Source organism: Jaculus jaculus, chromosome 19, assembly GCF_020740685.1.
Source record: "Jaculus jaculus isolate mJacJac1 chromosome 19, mJacJac1.mat.Y.cur, whole genome shotgun sequence".
In the NCBI taxonomy this organism is placed as follows: domain Eukaryota; kingdom Metazoa; phylum Chordata; class Mammalia; order Rodentia; family Dipodidae; genus Jaculus; species Jaculus jaculus.
Genome location: NC_059120.1, coordinates 58,867,352 through 58,894,685, shown reverse-complemented (window position 1 = coordinate 58,894,685; position 27,334 = coordinate 58,867,352). Strand labels below are relative to the sequence as shown.

The 27,334-nt window shown below is 43.3% G+C and overlaps 1 protein-coding gene across 2 annotated transcripts in view; it reads left to right on the top strand.

Moving 5' to 3' along the window:
• The window catches only part of Ash1l (ASH1 like histone lysine methyltransferase), a 157,178-nt gene that overhangs the window by 83,959 nt on the left and 45,885 nt on the right, over nt 1–27,334 (top strand). Inside the window, exons 5-8 of one of the 2 annotated variants that reach the window (XM_045138060.1) lie at nt 5,046–5,784; nt 11,461–11,640; nt 18,718–18,812; nt 26,524–26,597. In XM_045138060.1, the coding sequence (XP_044993995.1) occupies nt 5,046–5,784; nt 11,461–11,640; nt 18,718–18,812; nt 26,524–26,597 (1,088 nt within the window). The remainder of the gene's footprint in view (nt 1–5,045; nt 5,785–11,460; nt 11,641–18,717; nt 18,813–26,523; nt 26,598–27,334) is intronic. The other variant, XM_045138061.1, reaches the window with a different exon arrangement.

Sequence of the window (27,334 nt, the reverse complement as noted above, 5' to 3'; positions counted from 1 at the left end):
AGATGTCCCACTCTTTTAATCTCCAGGCCAGTCTTTGTGCCAGTCTCTTAGGGATCTCATATCTTACTGTATTTTTTTGCAAGGTTTCTTTTAAACTGTCAGTAGACCTCAAAGGTAAAGATGGAGGGTTTTTTGTTTGTTGGTTGGTTTGTTTGTTTTTCTGTATGGATAGTGTGAACATGTGTATGCTTGTTTACATGTGTGTGTGTGTAGGACAGAAGTTATAACCTGGTGTCTCCCTTGATTTCATTCTCCTTTATTTACTGAGATTGTTTCTCACTTGAAACCAGAGATAACCACTTTGGTTAATCTGGCTAGTGAGATTGCCCTGAGGTTCCTCAGTCTCTACCTGCATAGAGCTGGGATTATAAATGGGCCAACAAGTGTGTCTGGCATTTTCACAGATGCTGGTGATCTGAACTCAGGTCCTCACACTTGCAATGCAGCTGCTTTAGCCACTAAGCCATCTCCCCATCCCAAAGATAAAGATGTAGAACAGTTGGACATAGTATCTTATAATTTCAGAGAGATAAAGACTTAGTGCTATATTCCTGTACCTGAATTAACAATAAATGAAATTGCCCAAGGCATAGTATCAAATGACAAGGTGACAGGCATAGAGCCCTACAAAACATTAGAATTTTAAAAATCGCCAGATGAAGCCAGCTGTGGTGGCACAGACCTTTAATTCCAGCTCTTGGGAGGCAGAGGTAGGAGGATTACTGTGAGTTCAAGGCCACCCTGAGACTACATAATGAATTCCAGGTCAGCCTGGACTAGAGTGAAACCCTACCTCAAAACAAAAAAAAAAAAAAGACAAGACAAGACAAGAGGGCTGGAGAGGTGGCCAAGCTGTTAAGATGCTTGCTGGCAAAGCCAAAAGGCCCAGGTTCAGTTCCCTAGTACTCACATAAAACCAGATGAATACGGTGGCACACGTGTCTGGAGTTTATTTGTGGTGTGTGGAGGCCCTGGTGCACTCATTTTCTGTCTATCCCCCCCACCCAGCCAAAAACTATGCATAGATAAATAAAATATTTGAAATTTTAAAAAGGAAGGAAAAACAAGTGTGGTGGCACATACCTCTATCCCAGCACTTGGGAGGCAGAGGTAGGAGGATCACCTTGAGTTTGAGCCTTCCCTGAGATTACATAGTAAATTCCAGGTCAGCTTGGGCTAGAGTGAGACCCTACCTTGAGAATATGAAAAAAAAAGCCGGGCATGGTGGCACACACCTTTAATCCCAGCACTCAGGAGGCAAAGGTAGAGGCCCAATGTGGTGGTGCATGCCTCCAGGTGCTGAGATTAAAGGCATGCGCCACCACACCCAGCTTCCAGCTTGATTTCTAAGGACCTGTAGCACAGGCATGTGAAATCTTCAATAATTGGGCTTTACCATCTAGTTCCTGTGGGCAACCAAGAGCCTTGGACATACTTGTAATATTGGGGGGTGGATCAGGGGCCTCCCTGGCCAACAATTCACTTTGAAATAAATATCCCTTCCTTGCCACTGAAATTTTTCTAATAACTATGGCTTCTGGGCAGTTGGCACATTTTGCTTGTTTGGCCAGCTGTTTTGCTTACAGGATCCACTGCTGCTTAAGACTGTTAATAGCAGGCTAGGGAAATGGCTCAGCCATTAAAGGCACTTGCTTGTAAGGCTTGCCAACTTGAGTTCAATTCCCCAGTACCCATGTAAAGCCAGATGCCAGAATGGCATGTGCATTTGAATTTCATTTGCAGCAGCAAGAGACCCTGTTGTGCCTGTGATCTCTCTCTCACACACACATAAGCAAAAATAGAAAATGATTATTGATAGCTTGTTTTCCCTTAGGGGGTTACATAGCAGTTTTCAGCACTATGACAATGAGTCAACAGGGAGGAGGCTTCCAACTCAGCTCTTTCTTGGTTTCTCAGTGTCCTGCAGCCAAAGTATATGGTGTCTTCAGCAATAGTCTTACCTCTTTTTTTTTTTTTTCCTTTGGTTTTTTGTGGTAGGGTCTCACTGTAGCTCAGGCTGACCTGGAATTCACTATGTATTCTCGGGGTGGCCTCGAACTCATGGTGATTGTCCTACCTCTGCCTCCCAAGTGCTGGGATTAAAAGTGTGTGCACTCTCTTTCTAGCTTAGCATGAATATTGATATTTGTGAATGAATATATTTAACATAAGAACATTTTACCTCGCTAAAAACAGGGCAAAACTCTCTGGACTTTCATTCTGAACTTATTTTAAAGACTACTATAAAACAGATGCTTCTTTTAAAAATTAAAAACATATATACATATGTGTAAAAAAAAAAAAGTGTGTGCACTGCGCCCGGCTAACATCTTCAATTTTGATTAAACTCTCCCTCACCCATTCCCTTCTCCTCATACCCCCTCCCCTGTACTCAGGAGGCAGAGGCAGGATAATCATCTAAATTTTTTTGTTTGTTGATTTTTATTTATTATTTTGAGAATGACAGAGAGAATGGGCATGCTAGGGCCTCCAGCCACTGCAAACTGAACTCCACACGTGCACCCCCTTGTGCATCTGGCTAACGTGGGTCCTGGGGAATTGAGCCTTGAACCGGGATCCTTAGGCTTCACAGCCAAGTGCTTAACCACTAAGCCTTCTCTCCAGCCCAGGATGATCATCTAAAGCTTAAGGTTTGGGCTAAAGAAATGGCTTAGCAGTTAAGGCACTTGCTTGCAAAGCCTAAGGACCCAGGTTTTGATTCAGCAGTACCCACATAAAGTAAAATGCACAAAGTAGCACATGCATCTGGAGTTTGCTTGTAGTGGCTAGATGCCCTGACTTACCTAGCCCATTCTCTTTCTCCCTTATCTTTTCCTCTCTCTCTCTTCCTCTGCTTGCAAATAAATAACTAAAAATAAAGGAAAAATAAAAATATTTGTAGCCAGGCATGGTGGTACACACCTTTAATCCCAGTACTTGGAAGGCAGAGGTAGGAGGATTGCCGTGAGCTCAAAGCCATCCTGTGACTACATAATGAATTCCAGGGCAGCCTGAGTTTAAGTGAGACCCTACCTCAAAACTCCCCTTCCTCCTCACCCCCATAAAAACAGCATTTTCTTTATTTGAAAGAGAATGTTGTAGACAGTTCCATCATGCTGAAAAGAATATCCAACCAAACACAGTTTATGGGAGGAACAGGATTTATTTCAATCTTACAGATTCAAGAGAAATGCCTTCAAAGGCGGAAAAAGCCTTCATAAATCCAAGCAGAGAGAGAAACCATCAGCAGCCAGCATACACCAAAAACAGCAAGCATGGGCTGGAGAGATGGCTTAGCAGTTAAAGCACTTGCCTGCATAGTCTGAGGACCCAGGTTCAATTCTCCAAGTCCCACATAAGCCCGATACACATGGTAGTGCATGTGCCTGGAGCTCATTTGCAGTGCCTGGAGGCCCTGGCATGCCTATTCTCATATTCTCTCTCTCTCTCTTTTTCTGCCTCTTTCTCTTAAATAAATAAATACTTAAAAAAAAAAAAACCCAGCAAGCACAAAACTCTCTATATCTTTGGGTTGCAATTCACATCTCCAAACACATCTTTGAGCAGGATCATGATATGCCCCCCAGTGACACTGCCTCCAGCCAGGTAACTTGAGTCCCAAGTTACACGCTTTAGTAGAATCACCACAGAGACAGTGGAGTTCGGGTACACCAAGGCTTCCCACCAAGAAAAACAAACTCAAAAAAAAAAAAAAATAAAAAAGCCAGGGGAGGGGGTCTGGAGAGATGGCTTAGCAGTTCAGGCATTTGCCTGCAAAGGTTCAGTTACCCAGGGCTGATGTTAGCTAGATGAACAAGAGGGCACACGCAACTGGAGTTTGTTTCCAGTGGCTGGAGACCCTGGTGCTCCCTTTCTCTCTCTCCCTCTTTCTCTGTTAAGTAAATAAAGAAAAATAAAATATTTTAATTAAAAAAAAAAAAAAGCTGGGTGTGCTGGCACATGTCTTTAATCCCAACACTCAGCAGGTGGAGGTAGGGAGATCATTGAGAGTTTGAGGCCACTCTGAGACTACATAATGAATTCCAGGTCAGCCTGGTCTAGAGTGAAATCTTACCTTGAAATCCCCCCCCCCAAAAAAAAGAAAGAGGGCTGGAAAGATGGCTTAGCAGGTAAGCGTTTGCCTGTGAAGCCTAAGGGCCTCAGTTCAAGGCTCAATTCCCCAGGACCCACGTAAGCCAGATGCACAAGTTGGCACATGCATCTGGAGTTTGTTTGCAGTGGCTGAAGGCCCTGGCATGCCCATTCTCTTTCTTTCTCTCTGTACCTCTTCTCTTTCTCTATGTCGCTCTCAAATAAATAAATAAAAATTAAAAACAAAAAAAATTTTAAAAAAAGAAAAAGAAAGCGAACTCCAGATGAATGCACTACTTTGTGCATTTGACTTACAGTGGGTACTAGGGAATTGTACTCAAGTCATTCAGCTTTGCAAGCAAACACACCTATTACTGCTGTGCCATCTCTCTAGTCCAAAAGAAAGTTAAGCCAGGCGTGGTGGTACATGCCTTTAATCCCAGCTCTCAGGAGTCAGAGGTAGGACGGTCACTGTGACTTTGAGGCCATTCTGAGACTCCATGGTGAATTCCAGATCAGCCTGGGCCAGAGTGAGACCCTACCGCAAAAAAACAAACAAACAAAAAAAAGTAAGTTAAGATCTTTATCCACTCTTTAACTGCCAAAACACTGCTTGCATTTTTTCGCTATTGACAGTTATTTAGCCAGGCATGGTGTAATACTAGCAATGGGGGGGAGGCCTAAGGATCAGAAAGTAGTCTTAGGTACACAGCAGCTTCCAGGCCTGCTTGGGCTACCTGGGACCTATCATAACAAAAAGCAGGCCAAGCATGGTTGCATATGTCCACCAGAGCCTACAGCACCACAGGTCCCACAGCTGGGCTTCATAATGAGTTACAAGGCAAGCTACGTAGCAAGAGCTTGTTTCAAAATGCCATGTAATAATATACAGAAAGTAATTAGATAACTAGCTGTGATCAATTTTTTTCTGTGTGATTTGTTGTCTTTTTTAGTAAATGGAGTTCCTTCCCGAAGTCCCAGATTGGTTGCCTCCATGGATGACTCTGTGGACAGTCTGCTACAGCGAATGGTACAACATGATGACCAAGAGCCTGTAGAAAAAAATATTGATTCTGTAATTGCAACTGCATCTGTATTGCCCTCCTCCAGTCCAAGCTGTAGCCACAGCAAAGAGCGAACCCTAGGAAAACCAGAAAGTCTTCTAGTGCCTACAGATCCAAGTGACTCTTGTAGCAACAATGTCTCACTCCTTTCTGAGAAGTTAACAAGCAGCTGCTCCCCCCGTCTCATCAAGAGAAGTGTAGTTGAAGCTATGCAACGCCAAGCTCGGAAAATGTGCAATTATGACAAAATATTGGCCACCAAAAAAAACTTGGACCATGTCAATAAAATTTTAAAAGCCAAAAAGCTTCAAAGGCAGGCCAGGACAGGGAATAACTTTGTTAAACGCAGACCAGGTCGACCTCGAAAATGTCCCTTCCAGGCTGTGGTATCAATGCAAGCATTCCAGGCTGCCCAGTTTGTCAACCCAGAGTTGAATGAAGGTGAGGAAGGAGTAGCATTGCCACTCAGCCCAGATACAGTTACTGATGTGATCGAGGCTGTTGTTCAGAGTGTGAACCTTAATTCAGAAAAGAAGGGATTGAAGAGGAGAAATTGGCTGTTAGGAGAACAGAGCAGAAAAAAGCACAAGCCATCACCAGAGGAAGAGGAACAAGTAAATAATAAAAGGTAATTCTTCAAGATATTCTCTAGGACGTTGGGTAGGTGGCTCAACAGTTAATGGTACTTGCTTGCAAAACCTGCCAGCCTAGGTTCAGTTCTCAAGCTGCCCACATAAGCCAGATGCAAGAAGTGGTTCAAGCATCTGGCATTTATTTTTAGCAGCAAGAGACCCTAGCTAGTGGGCATGCACGTGCAAATGAACATTTTTTAATATTTAAATAAATACAGCAGGGCTTGCGTTAGCATGCCTTTTATCCAAGCACCAGGGAGGCAGAGGTAAGAGTATCACTGTGAGTTTTAGGTCAGCCTGGGACTAGAGATTGAATTCCACATCAGTCTGGAGTAAAGTGAGGATTTTGTTTTGTTTTGTTTTGTTTTTCGAGGTGGGGTCTCACTCTAGCCCAGGCTAACCTGGAATTCACTATGGAGTCTCAGGGTGGCCTTGAACTCAAGGTGATCCTCCTACCTCTGCATCCTGAGTGCTGAAATTAAAGGCGTGCGCCACCACACCCGGCTTTAAAGTGAGTATTTTTAAAAATCATATGAGTAAATAAAAAACCTCAGATTCATTCCTCTTCATGAAAATCTTTAGCAAAAGAAAATATTTAGCCAGGCATGGTATTGCACACCTTTAGTACCGCCACTTGGAAGGCAGAAATAAGAGGATTGTGGCCACCCTGAGACTACATAGTGGATTCCAGGTCAGTCTGGACTAGAGTTAGACCCTACCTCAAAAAAAAAAAAAAAATAAATAAATAAATGAAGGAAAGAAAGATTTATATAATCTTTAGAGAAAACAAAATTGTTTTTTCCTTTGAGAACTAGCTGTAACTCTATAGCCCAGACAGACCTCAAATTTTCTATAAACCTGCCTCAAACTGTAGTGTTGGTATCACAGGTGTTTTTTTTTTTAAGCATATAAGTTAGGATTTTTTTTCCCCCTGGCTTTTCAAGGTAGAGTCTCAGTCTAGGCCAGGCTGACCTGGAATTCACACTATGTAATCTCAGGGTGGCTTCGAACTCATGGAGATCCTCCTACCTCTGCCCTCTCCTACCCCCAGTGCTGGAATTAAAGGCATGCACCACTACACCCTGCTTTAAAAAATATTTTTAACCATTTATTTGCAGGCAGAGGGAGGGAGAATGGGTGGGCCAGGGCCTCCAACCACTGCAAACAGGTACATCTGGCTTTACATGTGGAATCGAACTTGTCATTAGGTTTTGCAGACAAGCACCTTAACAGCTGTAGCATCTCTCCAGCACTGCTTTTGTTTTTTGGGCTTTTTTGTTTGTTTGTTTTGTTTATTGAGGTAGGGGCTCTCTTTAGCCCAGGCAAACCTCTGGAATTCACTTTGAAGTTCCAGGATGGAATGAAACAGTGATCCTCCTACCTGTCTCCAGAGTATTGTGGTTAGGAAGGTTTAATTATTTCCCTGAAGGTACATTTGGTGTTTGGGTTTTGTTGGTAATGTTTTGTTTTGTTAATTTTTTTTTAATTTTTTTTTTAATTTATTTATTTGAGAGCGACAGACACAGAGAGAAAGACAGATAGAGGGAGAGAGAGAGAATGGGCGCGCCAGGGCTTCCAGCCTCTGCAAATGAACTCCAGATACGTGCGCCCCCTTGTGCATCTGGCTAATGTGGGACCTGGGGAACCGAGCCTCGAACTGGAGTCCTTAGGCTTCACAGGCAAGCGCTCAACTGCTAAGCCATCTCTCCAGCCCTTGTTAATTTTTTTTTATTTGCAAACACTAAGTTCAATTCCCAGTACTTCTTCCCACCTCAGAATAAAGCAGTTGTTCTATAATCTCTTCCTCTTCTTTTTCTGTCTTGAAAAAGTCTGTTTTCAAGCCTTTCTCATACAACATGGCAGCCACATTTTCCTAACTTAGCTGTTCGGATATGGAATGTAGCCATAGTAGAATGTAGACATTGACAAGGAAGGAAGGACAAAGGCCCAGCCTATTGGTAAATACTTGCTACTCAAGCTTGGGGATCTTAGTTCCCATCCCCAGCACTCCTGCACAATGGCAAGGTTTTGTGCAACAAGCCTGTAATCCCTGCTCTGGGGAGGCAGAAACAGGAGGATCCTTAGGGCTTTATTGATTAGCCATATTGGTTTAATGAGAGACCCTGTCTCAAAAAAATAAGTGAAGAAGCTGGCGCCACAGGTCAGCCAGAGCTAGAGTGAGGCCCTACCCCCAAAATACAAAAAAGATAGTCAGGTGTGGTGGCACATACCTTTAATCCCAGCACTTAGGATGCAGAAGTAAGAGGATCACTGTGAGTTCAAGGCCACTCTGAGACTACATAGTGAATTCCAGGTCAGCCTGGACAGAGTGAGACCCTACCTTGAAAACCTCCCCTCCAAAAAAAGCATCTAGGAAGTTCCTTTGTGTCACCATCACATTAGCATGCTGAGACTACAGTACAGAAGCTGACCCTGCTTCGTTTTTACAAGTAGTGTGGAGTTCAACTTGGATACTCAGGCTTAAGCCATGAGTGCTTTATCCACTGAGCCCTCTCCCCATACCCAAAGTCATTTGTAATTCTCAGCACTTTGAGTGTTAAAGTCTTCCTACTATTCATCTTTAGTTGCTAAAAGAGACTTCTGACCAATGTCAAAAGCAGCACTAGTCCACCTGTGCCAAAGAGTGAAGCAGTACTCTCCCTGGTACATTGGACTTTACTGGGCTGACTGGGCTCCTTTCAGTTTTGTGCTGTGTAAGAGGGAATGTCTCCATGGTCCCTTGTTGGCATATACAGCAGGAGATGTAAAATGTTGCTAAGTAGTCTCCCATGTCCTATGCTTCAGGTTTTCATTTTTTGTGTTTTTATATTTTTGGCTTTTCAAGGTACAGTCTCACACTAATACAGGCTGACCTGGAATTCATTATGTAGTCTCAGGGTGGCCTTGAACTCATCGCAGTCCTCCTCCCTTGGCCTCCCAAATGCTGTAGTTAAAGGTGTGGTCCACTATGTCGAGCTTTTACACTTTTTTTTTAGTTATTTATTTGAGAGGAAAATGTGGGTAAGTAGAGAGAGAGAGGCAGGTAGATAGATAAATAGAATACAAGCATGCCACTGCAAGTGAACTCCAGATACATGGGCCACCTTGAGCATCTGGCTTAACTAGATACTAGCGACTCACACCTACCTGGGCCCTTTGGCTTCACAGGCAAGTGCCTTAACCTCTAGGCCATCTCTCCAGTCCCCCAAGGTTAGTTTGTTATTGTTGTTTTTTAATATTTATTTATGAGAAATAGAAATGGGTGAGAGAGAAAATGAACACACCAGGGTTTCTAGCCACTTCAAACAAACTCCAAATGTAAGCGCCAATTTGTGCATCTGTCTTTACATGGGTAATGGAACCTGAGTCCTTAGGCTTTGCAGACAAGCACCTTAACTGCTGAGCCATCTAACCAGCCCCTGCTTCAGGTTTTTGTTTTCTTTGTGTTGTTTTCTGAGGCTACCCTGAAACTGTGTAGTCCAGCTTGCTTTTGTTTGTCAGCTTCTTTTTTCAAGGCAAGGTCTCACTCTAGCCCAGGCTGACCTGGAACTCACTGTGCAGTCTCAGGCTTCCCTCAGTCCCCCAGTGATGCTCCTACCCCTTCCTCTCAAGGGCTGGGATTAAAGGTGTGTGCCATTGTGCCCAGAAATTTTTTTTAATTATTTATTTGAGAAAGAGAAAAAGGCAGATATAGAGAGCAAAAGGATACATCAGGACCTCCAGCCCCTGTAAACAAACTCCAAACATATGCATTACCTTGTGCAGCTGCTTTGTGTGGGTCCTGGGGAGTCAAACCTGGGTCCTTCAGCTTTGCAGTTAAGCACCTTAACCAGTAACCCATCTTTTTGGTTTTTTGAGGTAGGGTCTCATTTTAGCTAAGGCTGACCTGGAATTCATTATGTAATCTCAGGGTGGCCTGGAACTCTCGTGTTAATCCTCCTACCTCTGCCTCCCGAGTGCTGGGATTAAAGGCGTGTGCCACCACACCGGACTGACTAACTCATGTCTAGCCCATCTGTGTTTGTTTTCAATTTAAAGACAATGTCTCTCTGGGCTAGAGAGGTGGCTTAGCGGCTAAGCGCTTGCCTGTGAAGCCTAAGGACCCTGGTTTGAGGCTCGATTCTCCAGGGCCCATGTTAGCCAGATGCACAAGGGGCCGCACACATCTGGAGTTCGTTTGCAGTGGCCAGACGCCATGGCGTGCCCATTCTCTCTCTATCTGCCCTCCCCACCATCTGTCACTTTCAAATAAATAAAAACAAACAACAAAAAAAAGTCTCATTTGCCTAAGCTTGCGGTCTTCCTGCCTTAGCCTACCTGCTATGTGGAATTACATACCTTGTGCCACTCAGCCTTCTTTGGAAATTTTTTTTGCTATTTGAATCATATTTTTACTCTTACCTCAGCTCTTCCCAAGTGTAGAAAATTATGCCAGGTGTGATAGCTCACACCTTTAATTCCAGCACTCAGGAGGCAGAAGTAGAAGGATCAAGGCCAACCTGAGACTACAGAGTGAATTCCATGTTAACCTGGTCTAGAGTGAGACCCTACCTTGAAAAAATAAAAATTTTTAAAAATATACTTTGTAGCAAAGGATAGCAAAAGCTTATAATGCCAGTATTTGGGCATTGGAGGGAGGAGGATCAGGAGTTAAGATTATACTTAACCCTTGGTGGGGGGGTGTATTCCACTGCATATCTTGTTTCTTTATTTGGGGTACATGTGTGTTCATGTCTGTGAGTGCAAGTGTGTGCCATGGTGTGCATGTGGAAGTCAGAAGACATTTTCGGGTTAGTCCTCGCTTTTACTGTTCTTCGCTCCATTCACAAGTGCCTCTCCCTCCATTCTCACCTGGGCACACTAGGATTATAGAAGCCCACCATAGATTCTAGCTTGTGGTCTGGGGATTCGAACTCATTTACTCATAGTTGTGTGGCAGTATCTATCTGCTGAGCTATCTCCCCACCCAGATGGGGGATTGTTGTTTCTTTGTTTATTTTAATTTTGTGTTTTTTGGATTTTTTGTTTTGTCTTTGTTTGGTTTTTTGAGATAGGCTGGTCTTGAACTCATTATGTAGCAGAAGCTAACCCAGGTGTCATGGCACATGCCTTGTAGTGGTAGGAGTGTTGTAAGTTCAAGACCAGCCTGAGACTACTCAGAATTCCAGATTCGGCTTGGCCAAAGTGAGACCCTACCTTAAAAAAACAAAAGATAAAAATTAAAAAAAAAAAATACACTTTGTAGCATATGATAGCAAAAGCCTTATAATGCTAACATTTGGGCATTAGAGGGAGGAGGATCAGGAGTTCAAGATTATACTTAGCTCGGTAGCAAGTTAAATGTTAGCCTGGGCTACCAGAGACTCTGTCTCAAAAACAAACAAAAAAGATAAGAAAAGAGCCAGGCATGGTGGCGCATGCCTTTAATCCCAGCACTTGTGAGCCAGAAGTAGAGGCTATTGCTGTGAGTTCAAGGTCACCCTGAGACTACATAGTGAATTCCAAGTCAGCCTGAGCTAGGGTGACACCCTACCTCAAAAAACACCAAAAGGAAGGAAGGAAGGAAGGAAGGAAGGAAGGAAGGAAGGAAGGAAGGAAGGAAGGAAGGAAGGAAGGAAGGAAGGAAATACAGTTTTCACAATAACATTATCTTTAAACTTTTTTTGTTTTAGCTTTTTAGAAACACCAGTTGAAATTCCCAGTCCTCTTGAAACACCAGCCAAACCTCCTGAAACTGAAAGTACCTTCCAACCTGTGCTCTCGCTCATCCCAAGGGAAAAGAAAGCCCCACGTCCTCCAAAGAAAAAGTATCAGAAAGCTGGGCTGTATTCTGATGTTTACAAAACCACAGAGTAAGTAGTAGTAACTACAAGATGGCAGCCTTTTAATACCTGTTATTCTCTCGTTTGGGGGAAGAAAAAAAAAAAACTATAAAAAATAATAAGCTTGGGCTGGAAAGATGGCTCTGCAATTAAGGTGCTTGCCTCCAAAGTCTTAATTACCCAGGTTTGATTACTAGTACCCATATAAAGCCAGATGCACAAAGAAGCATCTGTCTCCTTCCTCTCTCTCTCTTTCTCTCTTGCAAATAAATCAGTAAAGTAAAAATATAAGTCAGGCACAGTGGCACATGCCTTTAATCTCATCACTTAGGAGGCAGTGGAAAGAGGATCACCATGAGTTCAAGGTCAGCCTGAGACTACATAGTAAATTCTAGGTCAGCCTAGTTAGAGTGAAACTCTACCTTGAAAAACCAAAAAAAAAAAAAAAAGAATTAGCCTGGCATTGTGGCACATGTCTTTAATCCCAGCACTTGGGAGGAAGAGGTAGGAGGATTACCATGAGTTCAAGGCCACCCTGAGACCACATAGTGACTTCCAGTTCAGCTTGGACTATAGTGAAACTCAACCTCAAAAAAAAATAAATAAATAAAAATGTGTGTGTGTGTATAAAATGTACTATAATCTGGAAGTAGTAATACATACCTCTTTTTTTTTTTTTTTTTTTTTTTGAGGTAGGGTCTTCCTCTAGTCCAGGCTGACCTAGAATTCACTCTGTACTTTCAGGCTGGCCTACAACTCATGTGGATCCTGTCAGCTCAGCCACTCACCCCAGTGCTAGGATTAAAGGCTGCACCCCTATGCCCAATTGGCTTTAATTCCAGCACTCTGGAAGCAGAGGAATGAGTGTCGCTGTGGTTTGTTAATGTTTTGCGGGCAAGTGCCTTACCGCTGAGCCATCTCTCCAGCCCTGTACATCTTCTTGTTTGTTTTTGTTTTTTTCTTTGTAAGATCTCACTGTAGCCAAGGCTGACATGGAACTAACTCTGTAGCATCAGGCTGCCCTCAAATTCACCAAGATCCTCCTACCTTAGTATTCCTAATACTGGATTTAAAGGTATGGTTTAAAAATAAGTGAAATATGACTGGAGAGATGGCTTAGTGGTTAAGCACTTGCTGTGAAGCCTAAGGACCCCAGATTGAGGCTCAATTCCCCAGGACCCACGTTAGCCAGATGCACATGGGGGCACACGTGTCTGGAATTCGTTTGCAGTGGCTGGAGGCCCTGGTGTACCCAGTTCTCATTCTCTCTCTCTCTCCTCCCCACCGTGTGTGTGTGTGTGTGTGTGTGTGCGCGCACGTGTGTGTGTGTGTACAGAAAATCTTTGTCTCTCTACTCACTATTGCTTTTTTTTTTTTTTTTTTTTTTCTTTTTGGTTTTTCAAGGTAGGGTTTCACTCTAGCTCATGCTGACCAGGAACTCACTATGTAATCTCAGGGTGGCCTTGAACTAACAAGATCCTCCTACCTCTGCCTCACAAGTGCTGGGATTAAAGGCATGTTCCAAAAAAATAAATAAATAAAGGCATGTGCCACCATGCCCAGCTTCTACTTGCTTATTTTATATACTTATTTAAAACCTATCTGTGATTTCTTAGTTGGTTTCCTTCCTTCAGTTTTTTTGTTTTTGTTTTAATTTTTTACTTCAGAGAGAAAGAAAACAAAGTATGGGTTATTTGGGCCTTCTGCCAGTACGCTGTCCACGCATGCTCCACCTTGTGTATATGGCTCTATGTATATACTTGGGAATTACACTAGGGCTGTCAGGCTTTACAAGTAAGTACCTTTAACCACTGGGCCATCTCTCCAGCCCTGTTTTTTGTTTTTTTGTTTTTTTTTGTTTTTGTTGTTGTTGTTCTTGTTCTTGTTATATGTTTTTGTTTTGTTTTAAGGTAGGGTGTCACTCTAGCCCAGGCTGACCTGGAATTCACACTGTATTCTCAGGGTGGCCTGAAACTCACAGCGATCCTCCTACCCCTGCCTCCCAAGTGCTGAGAATAATGGCAAGGCATGCACCACCACATCCGGCTTTCGTTGTTGTTATATGTTTTTTTTATTTTTTTTATTTTTTGAGGTAACGCCTGATGCTAGCCTGGTCACTATGTAGCCCTTGCTGGCCTCAAACTCATACTTGCTGTAATCCTTCTGCCTTATCTTCTAAATGCTAGGGTTGCACTCGTGTGCACTTGGGAGATAGAGGTAGGAGGATTGCTGTGAGTTCCATGTCAGCCTGAGCTAGCATGAGACCCTACCTCGAAAAACTTGGGGGCGGGGGAATGCTGGGCTGGAGAGATGGCTTAGCAGTTAAGGCGTTTGCCTGCAAAGCCAAAGGACCCTGGTTTGATTCCCCAGGACCCCACATATGCCATATACACAAGGGGGCGCAGTGGCTGTAGGACTTGGCGTGCCCATTCTTTCCTTCTCTTTGCCTTTTTCTCTCTCTCAAATAAATAAAAATAAGCCTGGCATGGTAGCACATGCCTTTAATCCCAGCACTCAGGAGACAGAGGTAGGAGGATCACCTTGAGTTCAAGTCCATCCTGAGACTACATAATGAATTCAGGTCAGCCTGGAGTAGAGTGAGACCCTGCCTTGAAAAATCAATAAAGAAATTAAATTAAAATACATTTTTTAATGCTGCTACTAAAATTTAAGCATTATAAAAATCATATTAAATCATGCAATCATGCTTTTGAAACTGGAATTTGGGGGTTCCTTGCCAATGCCCAATATTATATGAGAATTTTTGGATATCCCCAAATTGGATTTTTTTGTTTTGTTTTGTTTTTCAAGATAGGGTCTCTCTCTAGCTCAGGCTGGCCTGGAACTCACAGCAATCCTACTACTTAAGCTTCTGGAATGTTGGGATTAACACCCCACAACTGGCTGACTCTTGTGTTATGAATTCATAGAATTGAAATCCACAGACTAGTAGGTAATGTTTAGAGAAACTTTAGGAGATTACAGGTTATAACAAGGAAGGAGGATATTATGAAAAACTGCTGCCTATTAGAAGATTGGAGAGGATAAAAAAGAAAATCTGGCCAAGCATACTGGCACATCCTTTAAACCCAGCACTCAGGAGGCAGAGGTAGGAGGATCACCATAAGCTGGAGGCCACCCTGAGACTACAGAGTGAATTTCAGGTCTGCCTGGAGTACACTAAAAACCTACCTCCTAAAACAAAAACAAAAAAGTCTGTCTAGAGATCCACTTGGGGGGGCTATTGGGATGGCTTAGCAGTTAAGACATTTGCCTGCAAAGTCAAAGGACCTAGGTTCAATTCCTCAGGACCCATGTTAGTCAGATGCACAAGGCGGCACACATCTGGAGTTTGCAATGGTTGGAGGCCATGGCACATCCAATCATATTCTCTCTTCTCCCCCTCCCCCCCCCTCCCTCCCTTTCTCCCTCCCTCTTTCTGTGTCAAATAAATGAATAAAAATAGAGATCCAGTTGGGGTCATTTACATTTTCTGAAAGAGCTTCAGCTAACCATCCATCATTCTGTGTATGCAGTCAACTTCCTGTAGCTGACAGAAAACACTCAACCAAGAGCAGCTTGCTGGAGGAAAGGGTTTTATCTTGGTTTACAGAGTCTAGGAGAAGTTCCATGATGGCAAGGGAAAAGTATGGCAATTGCAGGGGCTGGACATCACCTCCTGGCCAACATCATGTTGACAACAGCACCATCATCACCATTATTTTAAGGTGATCGAGAGAGAAAATTGGCACACCATAGCCTAAACCACTGCAGTCAAACTTCAGATGATTTTACCACCTAATGGGCATGTGTAACCTTGTGTTTGCCTCACCTTTGTGCATCTGGCTTATGTGGGATCTGGGTAGTGAAACATGGGTCCTTAGGCTTTGTGGGCAAGCACCTTAGCCACTAAGTCATCTTTCTAGCTGCTGTTTGTGTCTTTTTTTGAGCCCAGACTGACCAGGAATTCACTTTTTAGTTTCAGACTAGCCTTGAACTTACGTCAATCCTCCTACCTCTGGCTCTGGAGTGTTGGAATTAAAGTTGTGTGCCACCTCTCCTGAGCTTTTTCTTTTCTTCTTTTTTTTAATTTACTTTTTGGGGCCCTGGAGGGATGGCTTAGCAATTAAGGTGTTTGTCTGCAAAGCCAAAAGACCCTGGTTCAATTCCTCAGGACCCATGTTAGCCAGATGCACAAGGGGGCACATGCATCTGGAGTTCATTTGCAGTGGCTGGAAACCCTGGCACTCCCACTCTCTCTCTCTCCCTCTTTCCCTCTTTCTCTGTGAAATAAATAAAAATAAAATACTAAAAAATAAATAAATTTACTTTTTATTGAAAACTTCCATAATTACATACAATAACCAGTGGTAACTCCCTCCCCTGCCACTTTCCCTTTTGAAACTCCACTCTCCGTCACATCCCCCTTTTCAATCAGTCTTTCTTATTTTGATGACATCATCTTTTCCTCCTGTTATGATGGTCTTGTGTAGGTAGTGTTAGGCACTGTAAGGTCATGGATATCCAGGCCATTTTGTGTCTGGAGGAGCACATTGCAAGGAGGCCTACCCTTCCTTTGGCTTTTGCATTCTTTCCACCACTTCTTGCGCAGTGGACCCTGAACCTTGGAGAGTGTGATAGAGATGTTTCAGTGCTGAGCACTCCTCTGTTATTTCTTCTCAGCACCAAGATATGTTCTGAGTCATTCCAAGGTCACTGCCATCTGAAAAGAGAAGCTTTTCTAGCCAAAAGTGAGAGTAGCATTAATATATGAATGTGAATATTAGGAGAAGTGCTTACCTGGCAGTTTGGTGAACACACTATATACATTTAGCCAGACAGAAGCAGATATTATACCCCTAGGGCTCCTGACTACCCTGTCATAGGTTTTCAGTGTCAGGGATGTATTCCCTCCTGTGGAACAGACTTCCAGTCCAATTAGGGAGCTGTTGGTTTCCCCTATAACGGAGACATGCCACTATTGCACCCATTGGCTCATTTTGCCTGGCTGGCCAAATTTAAGGCTTACAGTGTCCAATGTTGAGTATCTCCACTGGTGATTTCTCTCTCTCCTCTTGATCTGCATGCAGTGTAGCTTTTTCAGCTCAACTCCAGCAGGATTTCTCAGTGGCCTTGCAACCCAAGTATGTAGGGTCTTACCATCTATGCCTAGTGGGAAACCAAGAGCCTCAGCAATGGCCTGTAATGTTTTGGAGGAATCAGGGACTTCCCAGGCCAATAACTCACTGGAAGGTATCCCATCCCTGGCACTGAAAATTTTCTAGTAACAACCTATGGCTTCTGGGTGTTCAATTGTCCAAAACGGTAGGTTTCCATATGACTTATTCATAACCTCTTAAATTTTGATTAGCCCTCCCCCCCCCCACCTGTCCTTTACTCAGTCTCTTCCCCTGACCTCATTTAGGCCACCCTGAGACTAGATAGTGAATTCCAGGTCAATCTGGGCTAGAGTGAAACTCTTATCTATTTGAGAGAGAGAGAATGGGCACGCCAGGGCATCCAGCCACTGCAAATGAAATCCAGACACATGTGCCTCCTTGTACATCTGGTTCTGGAGAATTGAACCGGGATTCTTTGACTTGTAGGCAAATGCCTTAACCGCTAAGCCATCTCTCCAGCTCCTAAAGAGCCTCTTTTAAAAAAGGATTTTTCCAGGGCTGGAGAGATGGCTTAGTGTTTAAGTGCTTGCCTGTGAAGCCTAAGGACCCCAGTTTGAGGCTCGATTCCCCAGGACCCACGTTAGCCAGATGCACAAGGGGCTACAGTGGCTGGAAGCCCTGGCACACCCATTCTCTCTCTCTCCCTGCCTCTTTCTCTTTCGCTCTCAAATAAATAAATAAAAATAAACCCCCCCAAAAAATTCTTAAAACAGGATTTTCCTGGATTGTATAGAATACTTAGCAGATAAGGTGCTTACCTACGAAGCCAAAGGACTCAGGTTCGATTCCTCGGTAGCCATGTAAGCTAGATGCACAAGGGTGTACAAGGTAGCATGTACATCTGGAGTTCATTTGCAGTGGTTGGAGGCCCTGGTGGGTTTTTTGTTTGTTTGTTTTGCTTTGTTTTGTTTTCCAGGTAGGGTCTCGGTCTAATTCAGGCTGACCTGGAATTCACTATGTAGTCTCAGGATATCCTCAAATTCATGGTGATCCTCCTACCTCTGCCTCCCAAGTGCTGGCATTAAAGATGTGCGCCACCACAGCCAACCCAAAATAAGATTTTTTAAAAATACTTTATTTATTTGAGAGAAGCAGATTAGAGAGAGAGAGTGGGCACACTGGTGCCTTTAGCCACTGTAAACAAACTCCAGACACATGCCCCACCTTGTGCTTATGTGGATGCTTGGGAATTGAACCTAGGCCCTTGGCTTCACAGGCAAGCACCTTAGCCACTGAGCTATCTCTCCAGCCCCCAAATAAGATTTTGTTTGTTTTATTTGTTTTCCGAAGTAGGGTCTCACTCTAGCTCTAGCTGACCTGGAATTCACTATGCAGTCTCAGGGTGGCCTCAAACTCACAGCAATCCTCCTACCTTGGCCTCCCAGGTGCTGGGATTAAAGATGTGGGCCACCACATCCGGCCTCAAAATAAGATTTAAAAAAATATAAAGTATTTGGGCTGGAGAGATGGCTTAGCAGTTAAGGCACATGCCTGTGAAGCCTAAGGACCCCGGTTCGATTCTCCAGGTCCCACGTGGGCTAGATGCACAAGGGGGGCCATGTGTCTGGAGTTCATTTGCAGTGGCTAGAGGCCCTGGCGCGCCCATTCTCATTCTCTCTCTCTCCCTCCCTCTCTCTGTCTCTAATAAATAAATAAAAGTAAAATCTTTTAAAAATATATATAAAGTATTTGGGGCCTTGAGAGATGTCTCAGCAATTAATGGCACTTGCTTGCAAAGCCTGCAGCCCTGGGTTCAGTTATTCAGCTACCAATATAAAGGAAAAAGGACATTCATTTCCAACAGTATTTGGCACCCTTTCCCCAAACAATGCATTTATAATGTATGCCACCATTATATGTCTTTAATACATGATATGTTGCTTATATTTGATTTTATTGCTGTTTTCTACTCTTTTCTTAACCACAGCCCAAAGAGCCGATTAATCCAATTCAAGAAAGAGAAACTAGAATATACTCCAGGTGAACATGAATATGGTTTATTTCCTGCCCCCATTCACGTTGGTGAGTACTGAATGTACACAGTATGTGTGTATATGTATATATGTATGTATGTGTGTGTGTATACGTGTGTGTGTGTGTGTGTGTGTGTGTGTGTGTGTGTATTTCCTTCCGAGGTAGGGCCTTGCTCTAGTCCCAACTGACCTGGAATTCACTCTGTAGTCTCAGGGTGGCTTCGAGCTCATGGTGATCCTCCTATCTCTGCCTCCTGAGTGCTGGAATTAAAGGCGTGAACCACCACACCTCACTCCCAATAGTCTTTAACACTAGTTTTTAAAAAATATTTTATTAACAGGCTAAAGAGATGGCTTAGCAGTTCAGACACTTGCCTGCAAAGCGTAAAGACCCAGGTTAGATTCTCTAGGCCCCACGTAATCCAGGTGCACAAGGTGGTGCGTGCATCTGGAGTTCATTTGCAGTGGCTGGACACTGTGGCGCACCCATTTTCTCTCTTTCTTCCTCTCTATCTCTGATAAATTTTAAATTTTTTTTATTATTTATTTGAGAGAGAAAAAGAAGTGGGGGGAAGGTATTTTTAGCTCACAGTTCCAGGTTACAAGAGCGTAAGTTAATGGTCACATTGGTTCCACAAGTGAGGAAATGGTGTTCTGGAATTTTGGGCCCATGCATTTAACACCTTCAATCCCAGCACTTCTTTTTGGTTGTTGGGGTTTTGTTTGGGGTTTTTTTTGTTGTTGTTGATCAGTTTGTTTTTTCCTTTTTGTTTTTCTTTTCGTGTGTGTATGTGTGTGTGTGTGTGTGTGTGTGTGTGTGTTTTCAAGGAAAGATCTCATTGTAGCCCAGGATGGCATGGCACTCACTCTGTTGTCCCACTTTGGCCTCATCCTCACAGTGATCCTCCTAAATAATGCTTTATATTATTATTATTTTATTTTATTTTATTTTATTTTGAGGTAGGGTCTTGCTGTAGCCCAGGGCTAACCTGGAATTTACTATGTAGCCTCAAGGTGTCCTTGAACTCACAGTGATTCTCCTACGTCTGCCTCCCAAGTGTTGGGATTAAAGGCATGTGCTACCATGCCTGGCTCTATAATGACTTTTTTTTCCTTCATTTTTTTTTGTATTGACAGCTTCCATGATTCTAAACAATATCTCATGGTCATCCCCCCCTCCCACTTTCCCCTTTGAAACTCCACTTTCCATCATAGCCCTCCCCCATCAGTCTCTCTTAATTTAATGTCATGGTCTTTTCCTCCTATTATGATGATGGTCTTGTATAAGTAGTGTCAGGCACTGCTAGGTCATGGGTCAATTCTGTGGGAGAGAGAGAAATCACCAGTGAAGATACCCTTTTTATTTTTTTATTTCATGTATGTGTTTCAGTGTGTATGGGATATGCCCAGAGATTAGAAGACCTTTTTTTTTTTTTCTTTTTTTCAAGGTAGGATCTCATTCTAGCCCAGGGTGACATAGAATTCATTGTGAAGTCTCGAGCTAGCCTTGAACTCAGAGTGATCCTCCTCTTACCTTTGCCTAGTGAGTGCTGCCATTAAAGTCATGTGCTATCATACCCCACTTCTTCTTTGTTTTTTTTTTTTTTTTTTTTTTTGGTTTTTTGAGGTAGGGTCTCACTCTGGTCCAGGCTGACCTGGAATTAACTCTGTCATCTCAGGGTGGCCTTGAACTCATGGCGATCCTCCTACCTCTGCCTCCCGAGTGCTGGGATTAAAGGCGTGCGCCACCACCTTCTTTGTTTTTTTTTTATTGCCCCTCCCAGAGTTTAATTAAGGTTGCCTGAATGGACATGGGGTTGCCACATTCTACCAGAGCATGAGGTAGCAATACCTATGCCACTTGTCAGAAAATAGGGCTCCCACCCCAGTAGCATCAGCCTCCTACAGCTCCTCAAGGACAGTGGATCCCCAGGAGACCATCTGTGGCCTAACCATGTCTAGGAAACCTAGGCTGCTTTGATTTGATGAGTACAGCAGCCCTGTCATGCTCCAAAGACAACTCTCCACAGCACCATTCCCAGTCTCCAGCTCTGGCATTCTGGCGCAGCTACCTTTTTCTTGCTGGGTCAAAACACCTGACCAAAACCACTTGATGGGAGGACAGGGTTTATTTTGGCTTACTCTCAAGAGGAAGATTCATGATGCTGAGGAAAGCATAGCATGAGCAGAAGGTAGACATCACTTCTTCCACATCATTTAGAAAATAACAGCAAGAAAGACATGCTCTGGCAAAGGAGAGCTGACCATAACATCACAGAAGTCCTAACTCCAGCAACCCCTCCATCCAGCAAGGTTCCACCTCCCAAGTTGCCACCAGCCTGGAAACAAGCATTCGGGGCACATGAGTTTATGGGGGAAATCAGATTCCAATTACCACACCCTTCCACCACCCATTCTTCTACACTGTTTCCCAAGCCTTGGAAAGGGTGATATAAATATCCCATTTAGGGGCTGGAAAGATGGCCAAGTGATAAAAGGAGCTTGCATGCAAAGCCTGATTCTCTTGTTCAATTCTCTAGTACCCACATAAAGCCAGATGCACAAACCTGATACACATCTGAAATTTGTTTGCAGTAGCACAAGGCTCTGGCATTCCTATTCCTTATTTTTCTGCTTGCAAATAAGTAGATAGCACACTTGCCAAGGCACAGGGAACAATGGGGAAGAAGGAGAGGAAAGATTTTAATAAATCATAGGGTGGGAATATTCCCCCAAGAGACTGACTGCTGCATTAATGGCCTCAAGGTGAACACTTACCAACAACTCCACTAAAGGGGATCAGTGGGATAGGGATAGGAAAGAGGATATAACAGGATAACATGAGGGAAATGGGGCCAACACATGACTCCTTTATACAGTAAAGCTCATGATTAATTAAAAATAGAAAAGTAGGGGCTGGAGGAGATGGCTTAGCAGTTAGAGCCGTTCCCTGCCATGCCATCAGACCCAGGTTCAGTTGCCCACTACCCATGTTTAGTCAGATGCACAAGGTGGCACATGCATCTGGAGGGGTGTGTGTGTGTGTGTGCTATACTATTTTTCCAGGTAGAGTTTTGCTATAGCCCAAGTTGACCTGGAATTCACTGTGTAGTCTCAGGGTAGCCTTGAACTCTTGGCAGTCCTCCTACCTCTGCCTCCTAAGTACTGGGATTAAAAGCGTGTGCCACCACCCATGCCCAGCTTAGGCTCTCTTGTATTTGCTCTTTCACTCTCTGTTTCTCTAACAAATAAACGAATGAATAAGCAAACCTAGCCAGGCATGCACATGGGTGACCTTGTGCACTTGCATCACCTTGAGTCTGGCTTAATGTGGGACCTGGAGAGTTGAACATGGGTCCTTAGGCTTCACAGGCAAGCACCTTAACTGCTAAGCCATCTCCCCAGCCCAGTTTTTAAAAACAATAATGTCCCATTTAGGGCTGAGCACTCTGTCTTCACTTTTTCTCACAATTTTTTTTTAATTTAAATTTCTTTTAAAGAACTGTTACGAGTCATTATCAACTGCCACCTACTGGAAATAGAAGATTCTCTGATCAAGGCTAAGAGGAACTCTAATCCAGGGGTACAAACATAAATACATATTTTGTTTGTTCAGTTGGATTTTTTATTGCATGCAAAAAAGAGAAAGTATGGTCACACCAGGGCCTCAGCCACTGCAGACAAACTCCAGATGTATGTGCCCCTTGTGCATCTGCCTTATATGGGTACTTGGGAATTGAACCCAGTTGTTAGGCTTTGCAGACAACTGCCTTAATTGTTGAGTGATCTCTTCAGCCCCTCAGTTGGTTTTTTTGAGGCAAGGTATTCACTTTTTCTGTAGCTCAGGCTGGCCTCCAAGTTACGGCAGTCCTCCTCCTTCAGCTTCACAAGTGCTAGGATTTATAGGTATGAAGCAGCATGTCCAACTAAACATAATGTTGGTGGGTGGAGGGGTGTTTAGGTAGGATCTCAGTCTAGCCCCAGCTGACCTGGCACTCACTTTGTAGTACCTAGTCTGGCCCTCAAACTCCCACTGATCCTCCTAACTCCGCCTGGAATTAAGGGTATGCACCACCACAGCTTGTTTGTTTTTATTATTTTGTGTTTTGGGGGTTTTATTTTTATATTTTGTTGATGTATTTTGCAAACAGGGAGGGAGAGAATGAGTGCACCAGGGCCTCTAGCCATTGCAAACAAACTCCAGATGCATGTGCTAACTTGAGATCTGGGTTTATGTAGGTACTGGGGAATCAAACCTGGGTTGCTTGACTTTGCAGGCAAATGCCTTAACAACTGAGAATTCTCTCTTGTCCTCTTTTTTTGTTGTTTTGTTTTGTTGTTGCTGTTTGGTGGTAGGGTCTTGCTGTAGCCCAGTCTAACCTGGAATTTACTATGTAGTCTCAGGCTACCCTCGAACTCACAGTGATTCTTCTACCTTGTCTCCTGTGTGCTGGAATTAAAAACATGTGCCACCAACAAACCCAGCTCAGCCCTCTTTTTTTTTTTCTTTTTTTTCCAGGTAAGGTCTCACTTGGCCTGGAATCTACTCTAGTCTCAGGGTGGCCTGGAATTCACAGAGATCCTCCCACCTCTGCCTCTGAGTGCTGAGATTAAAGGCATGTGTCACCACACCCAACTGTTTTATATTCTTTAAGAGAGAGGGTGTTTCATTGGTCTGGAGATTACCAGTTGGGTTATATTGGCTCATTATACAGCCACAGATATTATGGAACTGAACAGAAAGAATTCTCAAAAGAAATAGAAATTGGGGCTGGAGAGATGGCATTTAGTAAATATTTTAGAAAATAAATAGAATTTTGGGCCAGGTATGGTAGCTCACACCTTTGATCCCAGCGTTCAGAATGCAGAGGTAAGAGGATCACAGTGAGTTCAAGGTTAGCCTGGGCCTACAGAGTAAATTATATGTCAGTCTGGACTAGAGTGACTCCCTGCCTTGAAAAGCAAAAAAAAAAAAAGGGGGGGTGGTCCACTGGAGAGATGGCTTAGCCATTAAGGCATTTGTCTGTAAAGCCAAAGGACCTAGGTTTTATTTCCCCAGGACTTGATTCTCCAGGATGCATGTAAGCAGCCAAATACACAAGGATGTGTCGTCCCCCCCCCCCCCACCTGCTCTCTCCCTGAATATTTCTCTTTCTCTCATTCTCTCAAATATTTGTTTTAAAAAAAGAACGTGTTCAACATCCTTAGTCATTGGTCACAAGAGAAATGCAAATTAAAACTACTTTGGGGACAGGCGAGGTGGCTTAACAGTTAAGGTGCTTGACTGCGAAGTCTAAGGACGCAGGTTTGGTTCCCCAGTACCTATGTAACCCAGATGCACAATGAGGTGCATGTGTCTGGAGTTAGTTTGCAGTGACTAAAGGCCCTGGCATGCCCATTCATATTCTCTCTCTGTACCTCCCTCCCTTCTTCCTCCCTCTCTCCCCCCATCCCTTGTAAATAAATAAGATACTTTTTTAAAGATACTACTTTGGGGCTAGAGAGATGGCTTAGCGGTTAAGCACTTGCCTGTGAAGGCTAAGGACCCCGGTTGGAGGCTTGATTCCCTAGGACCTATATTAGCCAGATACACAAGGGGTCTCAAGCTTATCTGGAGATAGTTTGCAGTGGCTGAAGGCCCTGGTGCACCCATTCTCTCTCTCTCTCTTATCTGCCTCATTCTCTCTCTCTGTCTTTCACTTTCAAATAAATAAATAATTTTCTTTTAAAAAAAATACTACTTTGAAGCCAGGTATGATGACACACACCTTTAATCCTAGCACTCAGAAGGCAGAGGTAGTAGGATCATTGTGAGTTCAAGGCCACCCTGAGACTACATAGTGAATTCCAAGTCAGCCTGAGCTAGGGTGAGAGAGACCCTATTTCAAAAGTCAAAAATAAAAAATAAGTGCTGGAGAGATGACTTAGCAGTTAAGTGCTTGCCTGTGAAGCTTAAGTACCCCATTTCAAGGCTCGCTTCCCCAGGACCCACAGCCAGATGCACAAGGGGGTACACGCATATGGAATTTGTTTGCAGTGGCTGGAGGCCCTGGCATACCCGTGCTCATTCCCTCTCCCTGTCCCTCTCCCTTTCTCTCTTTTTCAAATAAATGGATAAAAAAATAAAATACTACTTTGAAGTCAGGTATGGTGGCGCATGCCTTTAATCCTAGCACTCAGGAGGCAGAGGTAGGAGGATCACTGTGAGTGCAAGGATACCCTGAGACTACATAGTGAATTCCAAGTCAGCCTGAGCTAGAGTGAGACCGTACTTCAAAAGTCAAAAATAAGGGCTGGAGAGATGGCTTAATGGTTAAGCACTTGCATGTGAAGCCTAAGGACACCAGTTCAAGACTCAATTCCCCAGAATCAACATTAGCCAGATGCACAAGGGGGCACACACATCTGGAATTCGTTTGAAATGGCTGGAGGCCCTGGCGCGCCCATTCTCTCCATCTGTCATTCTCAAATAAATAAATAAGAAATAAAGAAAAAAAGATTAAAAATCAAAAATAATAATAGTAATAATAAATAAATAAAAATTAAAAAATACTACTTAGTCATGCATACACCTTTAATCCCAGCTCTGGGATGGTGTGTTGAGCATCACTGTGAGTTCAATGCCACCCTGGAGATAAAGAATTCCAGTCTAAACTAAAGAGAGACCCTCTCTTGGCAAGTGGGGGCACAGTGTAGGAAAGTGTATATAACAAAAACAAAGGGAAAATTTTTTTTTAATTACCTACTTTGAGATTCCATCTCACCCTATTCAGAATGTGTATCAAATAAATAGGGCTGGAGAGATATCTCAGTGGTTAAATCCATTCACTTGAAAAGCCTAATGGCCAGTACACATAGTACATGTGTCTAGAGTTCCTTTGTAGTAGCAAGAGGCCCTGGTGTGCCCATATTGATTCATTCACTCATTCATTCTCTTTCTGTCCCCCCGCAGCCTTCTCTGTCACCTGTGTTTCTCAAATAAATAATTTTTTACGGAGATTTTTCCAAGGCAGGGTGTCAGTTTACTCTAGGTTGAAATGGAACCTGTTTCTAGACCCAGGCTGGCCTTGAACTCAATGATCATCCTACCTGTGCCTCCTGAGTGCTGAGATTAAAGGCATGGGCTACCAGGCCTGGCCACCTAAATTTATTTTTTCTTTTTCAAGATAGGGTCTCCCTCTACCCAGGCTGAACTGAAAGTCACTGTATGGTCTCAGGGTGGCTTTGAACTCACAGGGATCCTCCTACCTTTGCCTACTGAGTGCTGGGATTAAAGGTGGCACATCACTCCCAGCTCTAAATAATTTTTTTAATACTTAAATGTTATTAGCTTAAGAGAAGATGAAAATTGAATTACTTAAAAGAGAGAAAGAAAGAGAAGAAAGTACAGAGAGCTCCTGCCTTGTAGCTGGCAAGAGGGGGCAGAAAACACACATGAATATAGGAATCCATCCCTATATTCCAGTGTTACATGAGGGGGACTTACCAGAGCACAGACCTGGAAGTTCAGGAAGGTGAAAAGCTGAATAAGAACAATAAATATAATTTTTTTAATGTAAAACCACATATTTTAAAATAAGCTTTGCTGGGCATGGTGGTACCTGCCTTTAATCCCAGCACTGGGAGGCCACCCTGAGACTACATAGTGAATTCCAGGTCAGCCTGGGCTAGATGAAGACCCTACCTAGAAAGAGAAAAAATATATATATTGTCAGTGCATAGCATATGTATTGACATTGATAGTGGTTTTTTTGTTTCAGGAAAATATCTAAGACAAAAACGAATTGATTTCCAGCTTCCCTATGACATCCTTTGGCAGTGGAAACACAATCAGGTACAAAGAGCCTGTTTTACCAGGTTTTATTCTTAAGTGAGTGGTAAGGGGTGGGGGATGGAGAATGCAACTTTGTTTCCAGTTCCACCTTGTTGCTTATCCTCTTATAATTCATTAAGAAATGTGCTGGTTGGGAGAGATGGCTTAGAGGTTAAGCACTTGCCTATGAAGCCTAAGGACCTCAATTCAAGGCTCAATTTCCTAGTACTCAACGTAAGCCAGATGCACAAGGTGGCACCTGCATCTGGAGTGCATTTGGAGTGGCTGGAGGCCCTTTCTTTCCCTCCCTCTCTCTCTCTCTCTCTCTCCCCCCCCTCCCTTCCTCCCCCCTTTTTCTGTCAATCTCAAATAAGTAAAATAAAATAAAATCTTTTTTAAAATGTCCCTATGAAGCTCAGAAACTAAGAGAAATGAATTTTTATCCATATTTTATGTGAACTTTTAGTCTTTATTCATACTGCAAAATAGCAGTGAGATCCTGCTTCCCTGGCAACCCTCTGTTGTCATGCAGGCTTTTATTTTGTTAGCAAAGATTCAGTTCTGTAAGAATTCTGTTTGATTCAGTTTTGGGGGAAAATTAGATGCACTGCCAGCAGTACTAAAAAATTTTAGGCTTTATTTTTATTGGCTCCTTCCCATCCATTTACTGTTTAGTTTTCACATATAAGAGAAAATCTTCTAATGAAAGGAAGAAGGGAAATGTTTAACCCTCTCATGCTTCTAGAAAATCTTTAAAA